At 43.3% G+C, this 11,680-nt stretch overlaps 1 protein-coding gene across 1 annotated transcript; it reads right to left on the reverse strand.

The window, feature by feature from the left end:
* Positions 1 to 470: 470 nt before the first annotated feature.
* On the reverse strand, positions 471 to 1,400 carry LOC141152673 (olfactory receptor 6C75-like). Its single transcript, XM_073637231.1, has one exon. It carries the CDS (start codon positions 1,398 to 1,400, stop codon positions 471 to 473), a length of 930 nt encoding a protein of 309 aa, XP_073493332.1.
* Between the last annotated feature and the right edge of the window lie 10,280 nt (positions 1,401 to 11,680).

Below are 11,680 nucleotides of genomic sequence, written 5' to 3' on the forward strand. Positions count from 1 at the left end.
GAGTGCTACCTGGTGGCTACCTGCAGCTCAAACCTAACCCCATCATCAGGGGCTTTAGTAAAAATCAGGTAGCTGCTTAGTCACACCCCTCCGGGGTAAGCCCGGCACATGGCGCAGTGGGTCCATGATCCACCAGCGTGACAACCACCACCACTTCTTTTTTTTTCTTTTGAGATTTTGTATAACAAAATATAATTTTTTCGCCCCTGTGTCACTCCACAATAACTAACTTATGGGAAGTCATTTTTTTAAGTTGACAGGTCATAAACAGATCCACTATGAATCGTAAATACTCTGTTTACCCTTTTTTTCATTAATGTAGAGGGTACAATTTAATCCATATAAAGCCCTAAATCATATCTGAATATTTAAGTACTTGCAAATTGTACATTTTTTTAGTAGAGGGAATACAAAACAGCTGAACAAATTCCATTTATTAAACATTTCTCAAGATTTTGTTAAAAAATTCTTCATTTTCTCATGGGAGTTAATTTCTTTAACACTTTTCTGAATTCTTTGTTCCTCATGCTGTATAGAATTGGGTTGATGAACGGGGTAAGGAAGGTGTATAACAGAGACCTCCATTTATTTTCATGAAGGTTATTGCCTCTTGCAGTAAAAATATATATTGTGACCAAGGCACTGTAATGGGTGCTGACAGTAGCCAGATGGGAGCTACAAGTAGAAAAAGCCTTCTTTCTCCCTGTGGCAGTAGAGATTTTTATGATGGTTATAAAAATGCAGACATAGGACACAATGACAAACAAAAATGGAAGGAAGATGAGAAAAACAGAAATGGTAAAGTCTTGCCAGCGAATTATTTCTGTGTTCGATGAGGCGAGGCTAAGGAAAGGGGCAAAATCACAAAAGAAGTGGTCAATGACATTGGAATCACAGAATTGTAGCTGGAAAATCAAAAGAAATTCACTTGGAATAATAAAGAAACCGGCTGCCCAGGACCAAAAGGCTAGGTGAAGACAAACTTTAGGGTTCATGATGGAAGAGTAATGAAGAGGTTGACAAATGGCCATGTACCTATCTAAGGACATCACGGAGAGGACGACAGATTGGGTGTATATACAAATGCAGTGAATATAGTATTGTACAAAGCACCCATTTGTGGATATTTTTCCACCTTCCATAAGTATAACATACAACAAATTGGGTACAATGTTGGTTGTGAACAAAATGTCCACGAGCGCCAAGTGCTTTAAAAAGAAAAACATGGGAACTTGCAGACGATGATGGGTTGACACAAGTATAATAACAAGGAGATTTCCAATCAATATGATCATGTAGATTAAAAATACAAAAATAAAAACTAGCACTTTTAGATTGTTAAAACTCTGGAATCCGAGAAGTAGGAATTGGGTCACAGTAGTCTCATTCCGTCCACACATAGTTACAGAAGATCAGGACCTGAAAAGTAATCGATATTCATCACTGAAAGTATCGAGTATAAACTCATACAGCGAATGAAGGTATTCCAGTCCATCGGAAAAATAGGGTTTAACATTCGTTACCACAAACCTCACATTAAAGGGGATGCCCATAGTACATACACCGACGAGCAAAGGGTAACAATGTTCTGAACTTTTGACTTTCAGGCTCCATATCTCACCATCCACCACTGCTTCTACCATCATTTTATAGACAATCATTTTGGCTATCTCATACATAAATATGATATTTAGCATATGATTAGTTATGCAGATTCTTGTCCTCTCACTGCATTGTTACTGTTTTGCTCTTAAAATTTTAATTTTTATTATTTTGCTAGTATTTCGGAAATCAACCTTTTGGTTTTCAACACTGCCTGGATCCTTCCTGCTTTCAAATCAGATTCAAGCATGTCTGGAGCGAAATCTGATCTCAAGTCTCATGATAATCTGGCAATAGAGCTGCCAATCAAAGGACATACAAGCAAAACGCTTATTCGTCAGGTGAAATAGTATTTTGGTTTGTACCAAAGATTGTCGTTCTTGGCAGCGCATCATCCTGTGTAAACAGGACATGTGCTGCCGAGAATAATATCAATCTGTGCACACTGTACACTGCACTCCGTATTTTTGGGTGGACCACTCGGCCCGATGAAAAAAATGGACCTGTGAACTAACCCATAGACTATTATAAGTACCACTGCTATCCGTGGCTAACCGTGAAAGACACGTATAGAACTCATATGAGAAAAACTGACCTCTGAATGAGCCCTGTGGGGGGGAAGAGTTGAATAATCAATACTGATAAGTAATCGCACCTCTCTGAAATGGATCAGAAATACAAACACTTTCAATGTCTGCGGTGCAAGGTGAAGGCACTAATCATTTTGACTTTCAGCCTAAAGGCTGTTTCTTTTAGGTCCTCCTTACTTTCCCATATCTATCAACAAACCTACTAGCTTCCATTTAATTTTTCCTCAACTTCAATGTTTTACTCAATAATTTCCAATTCCATTTGTCCAAAAATTCCTCCACTGGTCAATAATTTGGCCAAAGAATAAAATTCATACTCCTCACACCAATAAAATAAGCTTTATCCTGGCTCCACCATACACGGTGTAACCCGCCATGTCTTGCAAACAGAATGTACTTAGAAGCATACTGAACCACTGGAGTGCATTGGAATCACAGCTATGGCTATGGTTACCATGAAAAATAAAAGTAAGTGTGGACTAGGTCAAGTTATTTGACCAAGCCAGTTTAGGAAAACCTGTCTTGTTCTTTTATTTTTGGAGAGATCTGTAGGATGGTAGTGGGATGGATCTCTCCCTCCTGTCAGGGTCTTACTAGTGGCCCTTGGCCACAATTTTCATTTAAACCTGCAGTTAAGGTTTGGGTGTGTTAGTTTGTGTTTGGATTCCACATGTAGCAGAGCTGAAGGCAATGTGGATGTCTGCGTGACTGTGTGAGACTAACACAGACCTGACCCAGTGATGTGGGCAAACACGTTAGCACCTAAGAACCTTACGGGAGTGCAAGTGCCAGAGGCGCTGGACTTTACTTACCTGTTCTCAGCTGTGATCTGGAGGTGCACAATTTCATGTGTGCAGTATTTGGACAATAAAGGATGCTTGATTTAACTTGCCTGGGTCATTGCCTCACTAAATTTACTGGTGGAAACACCGCTGCCTTACACTCCCCACAGTGATGTTAGGGGTACTTATCAATGATAAGTATATTGATCTCATTTTTATCTCTTCTGCTCCATTATGTATTCCAATGCCACTTCCACTGTAAATGAGGATGGGAAGGGGAAAAGCAGATCTCACGAATGTGACATCAAAGCATCGTAAAACCAGAGTATGTGCATGAGCCGTTCAGTGGTATTGTAGTCTTACGAGTAAGCTGTATAGATTATATTAAAGGGTTACATTTTACTTATGTAATAATGAATTCTCTAACACAGCGGTGACAGTCACCCACCTTTGCGTCGCTTTGCCTCATCACTTCATATGACCACAGCAGAAAGTCGCTGGATGCTTCGGTGGTGACTCAATGGACAACACATCACTGAAGTGGCCAGCAATTGGCCGCCGAGGTCAGATGACTTGGCACTGGACAACAAATCATCCTAACATAGCCAATATATTTAAAGGGATTGGGTCATCAGAAAAAAAAACTACTATTTAAATCAGGATTTTTTGTTAAAGGGGATGTCCTCTTTCAATGAAGCAGTCCCCAAAGTGTGTAGTTTTATGTATTTATATAAAATAACAAACTAATCAGATATTCACCCTCTCTGGGTTGAGTACTGGCTCCCATCTGCTGCTCAGCCAGGTATTGTGTCTACATTGATGACATGACAACAGCATGAGTCACCGTTCCAGCCACTCACTGAGCTCAGTGATCTTGCCGAGGTTGATGGCACATGACGCTGACCTCAGTGATCTTGCGGAGGTTGACGACACATGGTGCTGAACTCAGTGATCGTGTGGAGGTTGACGGCACATGGCGCTGAGCTCAGTGATCTTGCGGAGGTTGACGACACATGGCGCGGAGCTCAATGATCTTGTGGAGGTTGACGGCACATGGCGCTGAGCTCAGTGATCTTGCCAAGGTTGATGGCACACGGCGCTGAGCTCAGTGATCTTGCCAAGGTTGATGGCACATGGTGCTGAGCTCAGTGATCTTGCCGAGGTTGACGGCACATGGCGCTGAGCTCAGTGATCTTGCCAAGGTTGATTGCACATGGCGCTGAGCTCAGTGATCTTGTGGAGGCTGATGGCACATGGCGCTAAGCTCAGTGATCTTGCCAAGGTTGATGGCACATGGCGCTGAGCTCAGTGATCTTGCCAAGGTTGATGGCACATGGCGTTGAGCTCAGTGATCTTGCCAAGGTTGATGGCACATGGTGCTGAGCTCAGTGATCTTGTGGAGGTTGACGGCACATGGCGCTGAGCTTAGTGATCTTGCCGAGGTTGATGGCACATGTCGCTGACTCAGTGATCTTGCCGAGGTGGATGGCACATGGCGCTGAGCTCAGTGATCTTGCTGAGGTGGATGGCACCTGGCGCTGAGCTCAGTGATCTTGCCGAGGTGGATGGCACATGGCGCTGAGCTCAGTAGCTGGCTCACTTAAGAGTGTTGTTGATGTAACATCACCTCTAGAGTGACAACACAGACCCATGGAAGGTGAGTAATGAGTTTCTTTGTTTGTTATTTATGAACTTTACTCACTTTGGAGACTACTTTACTGAAAGTGGACATCCCTCTTAAATGTTATTTTTTTTAAATTGTTGTTTATGCTTTTATATATTGTTCATATCATTATCTGTATTAAAAAAATCGTGAAATCTTGGAATTTTCGCACTGGCCACTGTGGCTATACTAATGTCTTCATGTGTTTTTTTTTTTAAATTCACATTTACATTAGCAGCTTTTTTTATTAAAGCATCTAATGAGCATGTGCAAAGGTTTTTGTGATGGTAGGAGGTTCCTGTGATATAAACTATTATTGTAGATCCTTTGTTACTTTCTGTATGCAGAGGTGTTACCTGTCATTGTAATTCTGTCTGTGATGATAATGAGGCTGATGATAAGTCTTCTGTACAGAGCAAGAAGTATTAGTCTAAAATAGCCCGAGTAAGTTTTCATGGAATTATCTTTCACCTTCTTCCAAAGAGAAGAATGTTTAATCGTTTGCAATTATTTTATTGGGCATGTTCAATCTACGCCCCTGGCCATATTCTATCACTACTCAGCCATTTAATTCAATAAGCAGCAAAATATTATACCACATCTAGATACAGCATTATCCATTGGGGAGAGCTTAATTTTAGCGGATGACTAAGGGCCCTTTTGGGCTTTTCATCTTGCCTGGACTCCACAGATACGCAATTTAACCATTAAGAAAAATATAAGACTAGGTACCGGCTTAATCATTTATGTCCATATATTGTATCATCGTAGTGTAGGGTATTTTATTACAAATGGCTATATATAAATCGTAATAAATTCATGTTTTAGAATGTTATTTATTTTATACATTTGGTGCAATTTTATGCTACTAATCATCATGTTTTATAATATTTATCATTATATTTATGTATGATATACATACATTTTTTTCATATTAGTTTATTTTCCACTTTTATTGTATGTTATTACATATTTAGTTTTTAACATAATATCGCATTTTCTATTAATATTTGTTCTAATGGTCCTATATTTTTGTCACTGTAACAGTTTATTAACAGTTTTTGGTTACATATATATATATATATATATATATATATATATATATATATATATATATATATATATATATATATATATACTGTAGCGTGCAAAAGTTGTTTTAGGCAGGTGTGGAATATGCTGCAAAGTAAGAAGCTTTCGAAAACAGAAGTGTTAATATTTTATGATTATCAAGTAGCAAAATGCAAGGTGAATGAATAAAAGAGAAATACAAGTCACATTAATTTGGTGACCACCCTTTGCCTTTATCAGTTCTTGTATGTACTTGCACACAGAATAGGAAAGAACTCGGCAGGAGGTTGTTCTAAACATCATGGAGAACAGACCCCAGATCTTCTGTGGATGAGGATAGTACAGCTCTTTCTTTCTCTTCATCACACAGACTGGAATATGTGAGATCAGGGATCTGTGGACACCGGATCATCACTTCCAGGATTCTTTGTTCTTATTGACATGGATGTTTGGGGTCATTATCCTGATGCAGAATAAGTTTGGAGCTAATGAGACACCTCCCTGATGGTGTCACAATATGGATAATAATATCTGCATGTATATCCCAACATTGAGGAAACCATTAAATCCTGACCAAATCCCCAACTCAATTTGCTGAAATGCAGCCACCAACTTGCAGGAGCTTCCATCATGCTTCACTGTTGCCTGCAGACCCTCATTATTGTGGCACTCTTCAGCCCTTCGGGAACACACTGTCTTCGGTTACAGCCGAATATTTCACATCATCAGTCCAGAGCCCCTGCACCCGAGTTCCTGTGTTTTCATGCATAGTTGAGTCATTTGGCCTTGTTTATATTCCAAAAATAAGGTTTTTGTACACAGTTCTTCCAAGAAGGCCATTTCTGGCCACATTTCTCTGAACAATAGACTGGTGTAGCTGGGTCTACCGATTGCTGCTAGTTCTGAGCTGATGGCACTATTGGAAATCTAACGATTTCAAAAAGAATTACGCATGATGTGACTTTCATCTGCTGCAGTAAATTTCCTTGGCCAACCACTGCATTTACAGTCCTCAGCCATTTATTAGTGTCCTCAATGCTGAAAAGCCATCATGAAGGTGTCTGATGGGCTGCAGGATAAATTTAGAGCCGGACAAAGACCTCAAACATCCAGCCAATGTCATTAAGAACTATCTTCAGAGTAAAGAAGAAAAAGTTCATGAAGACACAGAAGGATCTGCACAAGAGAAGATATGGGGTCAGTTGTCCAAGATGTTTGGAATAACCTCCCGCCGAATTCCTTCAAAAACTGTGCAAGTACTAAGAAGTGATGGTCACAGCAAATATTGAATTGACATAGATTTCTGTTTTGTTCAATCACTTTAAATGTTAATTGGTAAAAATAAACTATGAACGCTTCCATTTTGAGCACAGTCTTACTTTGCAGCATTTTTCCACACTTGCCTAAAACCAATTCACATCGCAGCTTATGTCTGCTCCTAAATTTAGTAAAAAATTTCACATAAGTTACAAATCTGGATGACTTCCATTACTAACATGAAACATTAACATTAAAAAGTACTTACTGTAGTTTAGGTCCGATAGATTTTGCTTAGTTGTACGATGAGGAGGTCAAGTGGGATACTCGTTCCACTTACTTTCATCTGCAAGTTACATGATGTTCATTGCTGATTTTTTTTGGCGGTAAGGACACGGCATCCTTTTATAAGATCCCAGAAATTTAGAGCCTCTCATTGCCTTAAGAAGGCCATAAAACCCCTGGAGGATAATTAGATGTTAGAAAACAAACAATAACATGCTATCCTCATTAACATCATACTACTTTTACACAACGCCGGATCTGAGGGACTTACTGTTCAATGAGGTCGACTTGGGAAAATGTCTCGTTATTTTGTCAACAATGAAAATTTAATTAGTAAATGTATTTATTAGTGTTGAGCGAGCATGCTCGGTACTCGCCAAAGCATCTCACTACTCGGGATGTTCGGCGAGCACCGAGCATTTCTGGGTTACTCGGGTGGGAGCTCGGGTCTCCGCCCTGCATGTTTGGCGCTCTTTACAGAGCCAATGAACATGCAGGGATTGCCAGCCAGTCACTGTAATGCCGCAGCCATGTTGTTTGTGGGCATTACAGTGATTGGCTGGCCGCACAGCGTCACCTCGAGTATTTAAAACCGGGCGCCGCCATCTTGGACACAGACGGCTGGTATCAGACAGTGTAGGGTCAGTGCTGCTGAGCTAGGGAGAGATATATAGTGCGAAATAGTTAGTGTAGGGTCTGTAAAGGCTGCCAAATCAAACAAACAGTCCTTCTCAGGACTAATATCCATCCCAGATATCAGGCAGGCAGGCTGTATAGGAGACGCAGTGGTTATACCAGCAAACGCTGCATTACAGTCCTGTGTGCTACCGCTGCTCAAATTGCTAGACTTAGCCCCAGGTCTCAGGGGCCAGGAAAATCCTTTTTTTTTTCATCTAAATCCTCTTTTTTTTTTTCCTCAGTCAGACTGTACAAATACCCGTCTTATTAACCTTTTGGTATTCACCCCCCCCCCCCAAAAAAAAAAAATTGAGTGTGTCTGGGAGTGTTCAGACACAAATATATCTGTTTAAAAGAGTCTGGTGTAGGCCTGAGAACTAGAACTGTGGTTTTGCAGTTCCACGGTTCAAATCTCTGTATTATCTACTTTTTTGCCTTTTTTGCATAAAAAAAAACAGTTTGAGTGTCTCGCTGACTGTTCAGACACAAATATATCTATTTAAAAGATTCTGGTGTAGGCCAGAGAACGAGAACTGTGGTTTTCCTCTCCCACGGTTCAAATCTCCTTTTTATTACCCTTTTTCCATTGATAGTGCGAGTGTAAGCTATTTTACTTAATTTACAATGGGTAAGGCGCGTGGCAAGGGACGTGGAACTGGACGCTCTGGTGATGGTGCGTGCAGAGGACGGGGCCGTGGCCAAGGTGAAAATGTGCCACAACCAAGAGCCTCATCTTCTCGCTCCCAGTTCTTCACCGAATTACTAGGGAAGCACACAACAGCACCACTATTGCGAACTGATCAGTGTGAACAGGTTATTAATTGGATAGCAGATAATACTTCCAGTCACCTGGGCACCACCACCTCCGGTCTGTCTTCAACCCCAGGGTCCACGACCAGTGTCAGCGGGTGTCACCACTGCTTCTTCCGCTGTTGTGTGTGTAAGAGAACCCCTTGTTGTGCGTGCAAGGCAATCCCCTGTCCATACTGCATGCAAAGATGCCCCCTCCTCTCAGTCTTCACTTGTTATGGCAGTTTCTCAAGAAACAGCATCAACGTCCACGTCCCACCACAGCGTTCAATTGTCCATATCCCAGACCTTTGAATGAAAGCGCAAATTCGCAGCCAACGCCCCACAGGCTACAGTCCTAAATTCGCACATTTCACGACTGCTTGCGTTGGAAATGCTGCCTTTTAGGCTGGTGGAGACGGAATCCTTCTGCAACCTTATGGCGGTGGTCGTCCATCGGTACTCGGTCCCCAGCCGACACTATTTTGCCCGGTGTGCCATCCCCGCACTACACAAGCACGTGTCCCAAAACATTTGCCGTGCCCTCAACATCGCAGTTACTGGGAGAGTCCACCTGACAACGGACACGTGGACAAGTGCTTGTGGCCAGGGACGGTACATCTCCCTGACGGCACACTGGGTAAACATAGTGGAAGCCGGGACCCAGTCGGACCTTGGGACAGAACACATCCTCCCCACACCGAGGATTGCGGGCCCTATGTCAGTCAGAGTTGCCCCCACAGTGTACAGCTCCTGCGCATCATCCTCCTCCTCCTCCTCATGTCCAGCCTCCATCTCAGATGTCACCACATCAGTTACAAGCTGGAAGCACTGCAGTACTGCCTCAGCCAAGCGGCAACAGGCTGTGCTGAAACTCATAAGCTTCGGTGATAAACCTCACACTGCTTGTGAGTTGTGGACAGCTGTGAAAGAGCAGGCAGATCTGTGGCTGAGACCGCTGAACCTACATCCAGGCATGGTAGTGTGTGACAATGGCCATAACCTGGTAGCAGCTCTAAGGCGAGGCGAGATCACACACGTACCATGCCTGGCTCATGTGCTTAACCTCGTGATTCAGCTTTTTCATAAATCGTATCCCGAGTTTCCAGATCTGCTCGTCAAATTACGCCGCCTATCAGCTCATTTTCGGAAGTCAGCTACAGCTTCCGCCGACCTTGCTGTGTTGCAGCAGCGTCTGCAGCTTCCGGCACACCGACTGGTGTGTGATGTCCCCACACGTTGGAACTCTACCCTCCACATGTTGCAAAGGATTTGTGAGCAGAAGACAGCAGTTATGGAGTACCAGCTGCAACAAGGCCGTCGATATTCAGGACAGACTCCGCACATAAGACCGCAGGAGTGGACCTGGATGTCTGACATATGTACCATCCTGGCAAACTTTGAGGAGTCCACCAAGATGGTGAGTGGCGATGACGCCATCATTAGCGTCAGCATCCCACTTGCTGTCTTTTGCAACGCTCTCTGCAGAGAATTAAAGAGGAGGCATTGCAGCCAGAGAATGATGAAATGGATCAAGAAGCCGTAGCGGGCGATTACACAGAGCCTAGCCTCATCTCATCCCAACGTGCATTGGGGGACAATGAGGGAGAGGAGGAAGAGGAGGAGGAAGAACAGGAGCTGGTATCATGCGCTGTAGACGGTAGTACCTGTACAACTGTCATACCGTCAGTTCAGCGTGGGTGGCCTGAGGACAGGGGGGAGGAGGAGGAGGAGAGCATGGTCAGTCATCATCTTGGTGAGGACACGGAAGTCTTGCCCGTTACCAGTCTGGCACGCATAGCTGACTTTATGTTACGCTGCCTTAACCATGACCCTCGCGTTGTCAAAATGTTGGGTGACAGTCATTACTGGTTGGTGACACTTTTAGCCCCCGCTACAAGGAGAACTTTCACTCTCTTATTCCTGAGGTGGAGAGGTCTACAAAAATGTGGCAGTACCAGAAGGCCCTTGCTGCAGAACTTTTAAAAAAAATTCCCATCTGAACACACTAGCAGCAGAGGTCACAGTTCGTTTCCCAACCAAGGCGTACAGGCGAGAGAGATGCAACTCCAATCTAGCAGAGGCAGGGGGAACACTGTCAACATTCTGGGACAGTTTTCTGAGACCTGCCCAGCTTACAGGCCCTGAGGCGTGGGGTACTCTCACAAGGAGTGGAAAGTTTCAAAAGATGGTGAGGGAGTACCTTGCCGACCGTACCAGCGTCCTCCGTGATTCCTCTGGGCCTTTTAATTATTGGGTATCCAAGCTGGACACTTGGAATGAACTCGCTCTGTACGTCTTGGAGGCCTTGGCCTGCCCTGCCGCTAGAGTGTTATCAGAGCGTGTTTTAAGTGCCTCTGGGGGAATTATAACTGATAAGCGCACTCGCCTGTCAACTGACAAGCTGACCCTTATCAAAATGAACAAGGGCTGGATTGGGCCAGACTTCTCATCACCACGAAATTACAGCAGAGTAACATAAAGTCAAATCCACTGTGTTATTTCGGGAGGTGTATTCCCATGCATCGCTTCACACCCACACATGGGTATACGCTTCCTCATTTCGGCTGTTTTTTGCTCTTCTCCTTATCCTCAGCCTCCACCACCACTATACCACCAGGGAGACTGTGGTCCGTGTTGCCAGCATTGCCAGTTCCTCCGTCCTAATTTTTGGCAGCTTTTGCTTGGAAGGCATAGGCAAAGACTATGGGAGACCCACTCCCCAATAATGGGAATAATGTTTTTAATATGCTTTACTGCATGGCTCTTGTAAGGGGCATTAAAACCGTCTTGTTAAGCTACTGTGACCTCCACGTCTCTTCCATGGAGCAATAAAACCATCTTGTTAAACCACTCTGACCTCCACGTCTCTTCCAAGGGGCATTAAAACCGTCTTGTTAAACCACTCTGACCTCCACGTCTCTTCCAAGGGGCATTAAAACCATCTTGTTAAACCACTCTGA

Source organism: Phyllobates terribilis, unplaced genomic scaffold (assembly GCF_046119375.1).
Source record: "Phyllobates terribilis strain yellow unplaced genomic scaffold, ASM4611937v1 Scaffold_6__1_contigs__length_29720123, whole genome shotgun sequence".
In the NCBI taxonomy this organism is placed as follows: domain Eukaryota; kingdom Metazoa; phylum Chordata; class Amphibia; order Anura; family Dendrobatidae; genus Phyllobates; species Phyllobates terribilis.

What these genes read in the sequence shown, in the direction of transcription:
- LOC141152673 (XM_073637231.1), bottom strand. Translation starts at nt 1,400, where the DNA reads ATGTGTGGACGGAATGAGACTACTGTGACCCAATTCCTACTTCTCGGA.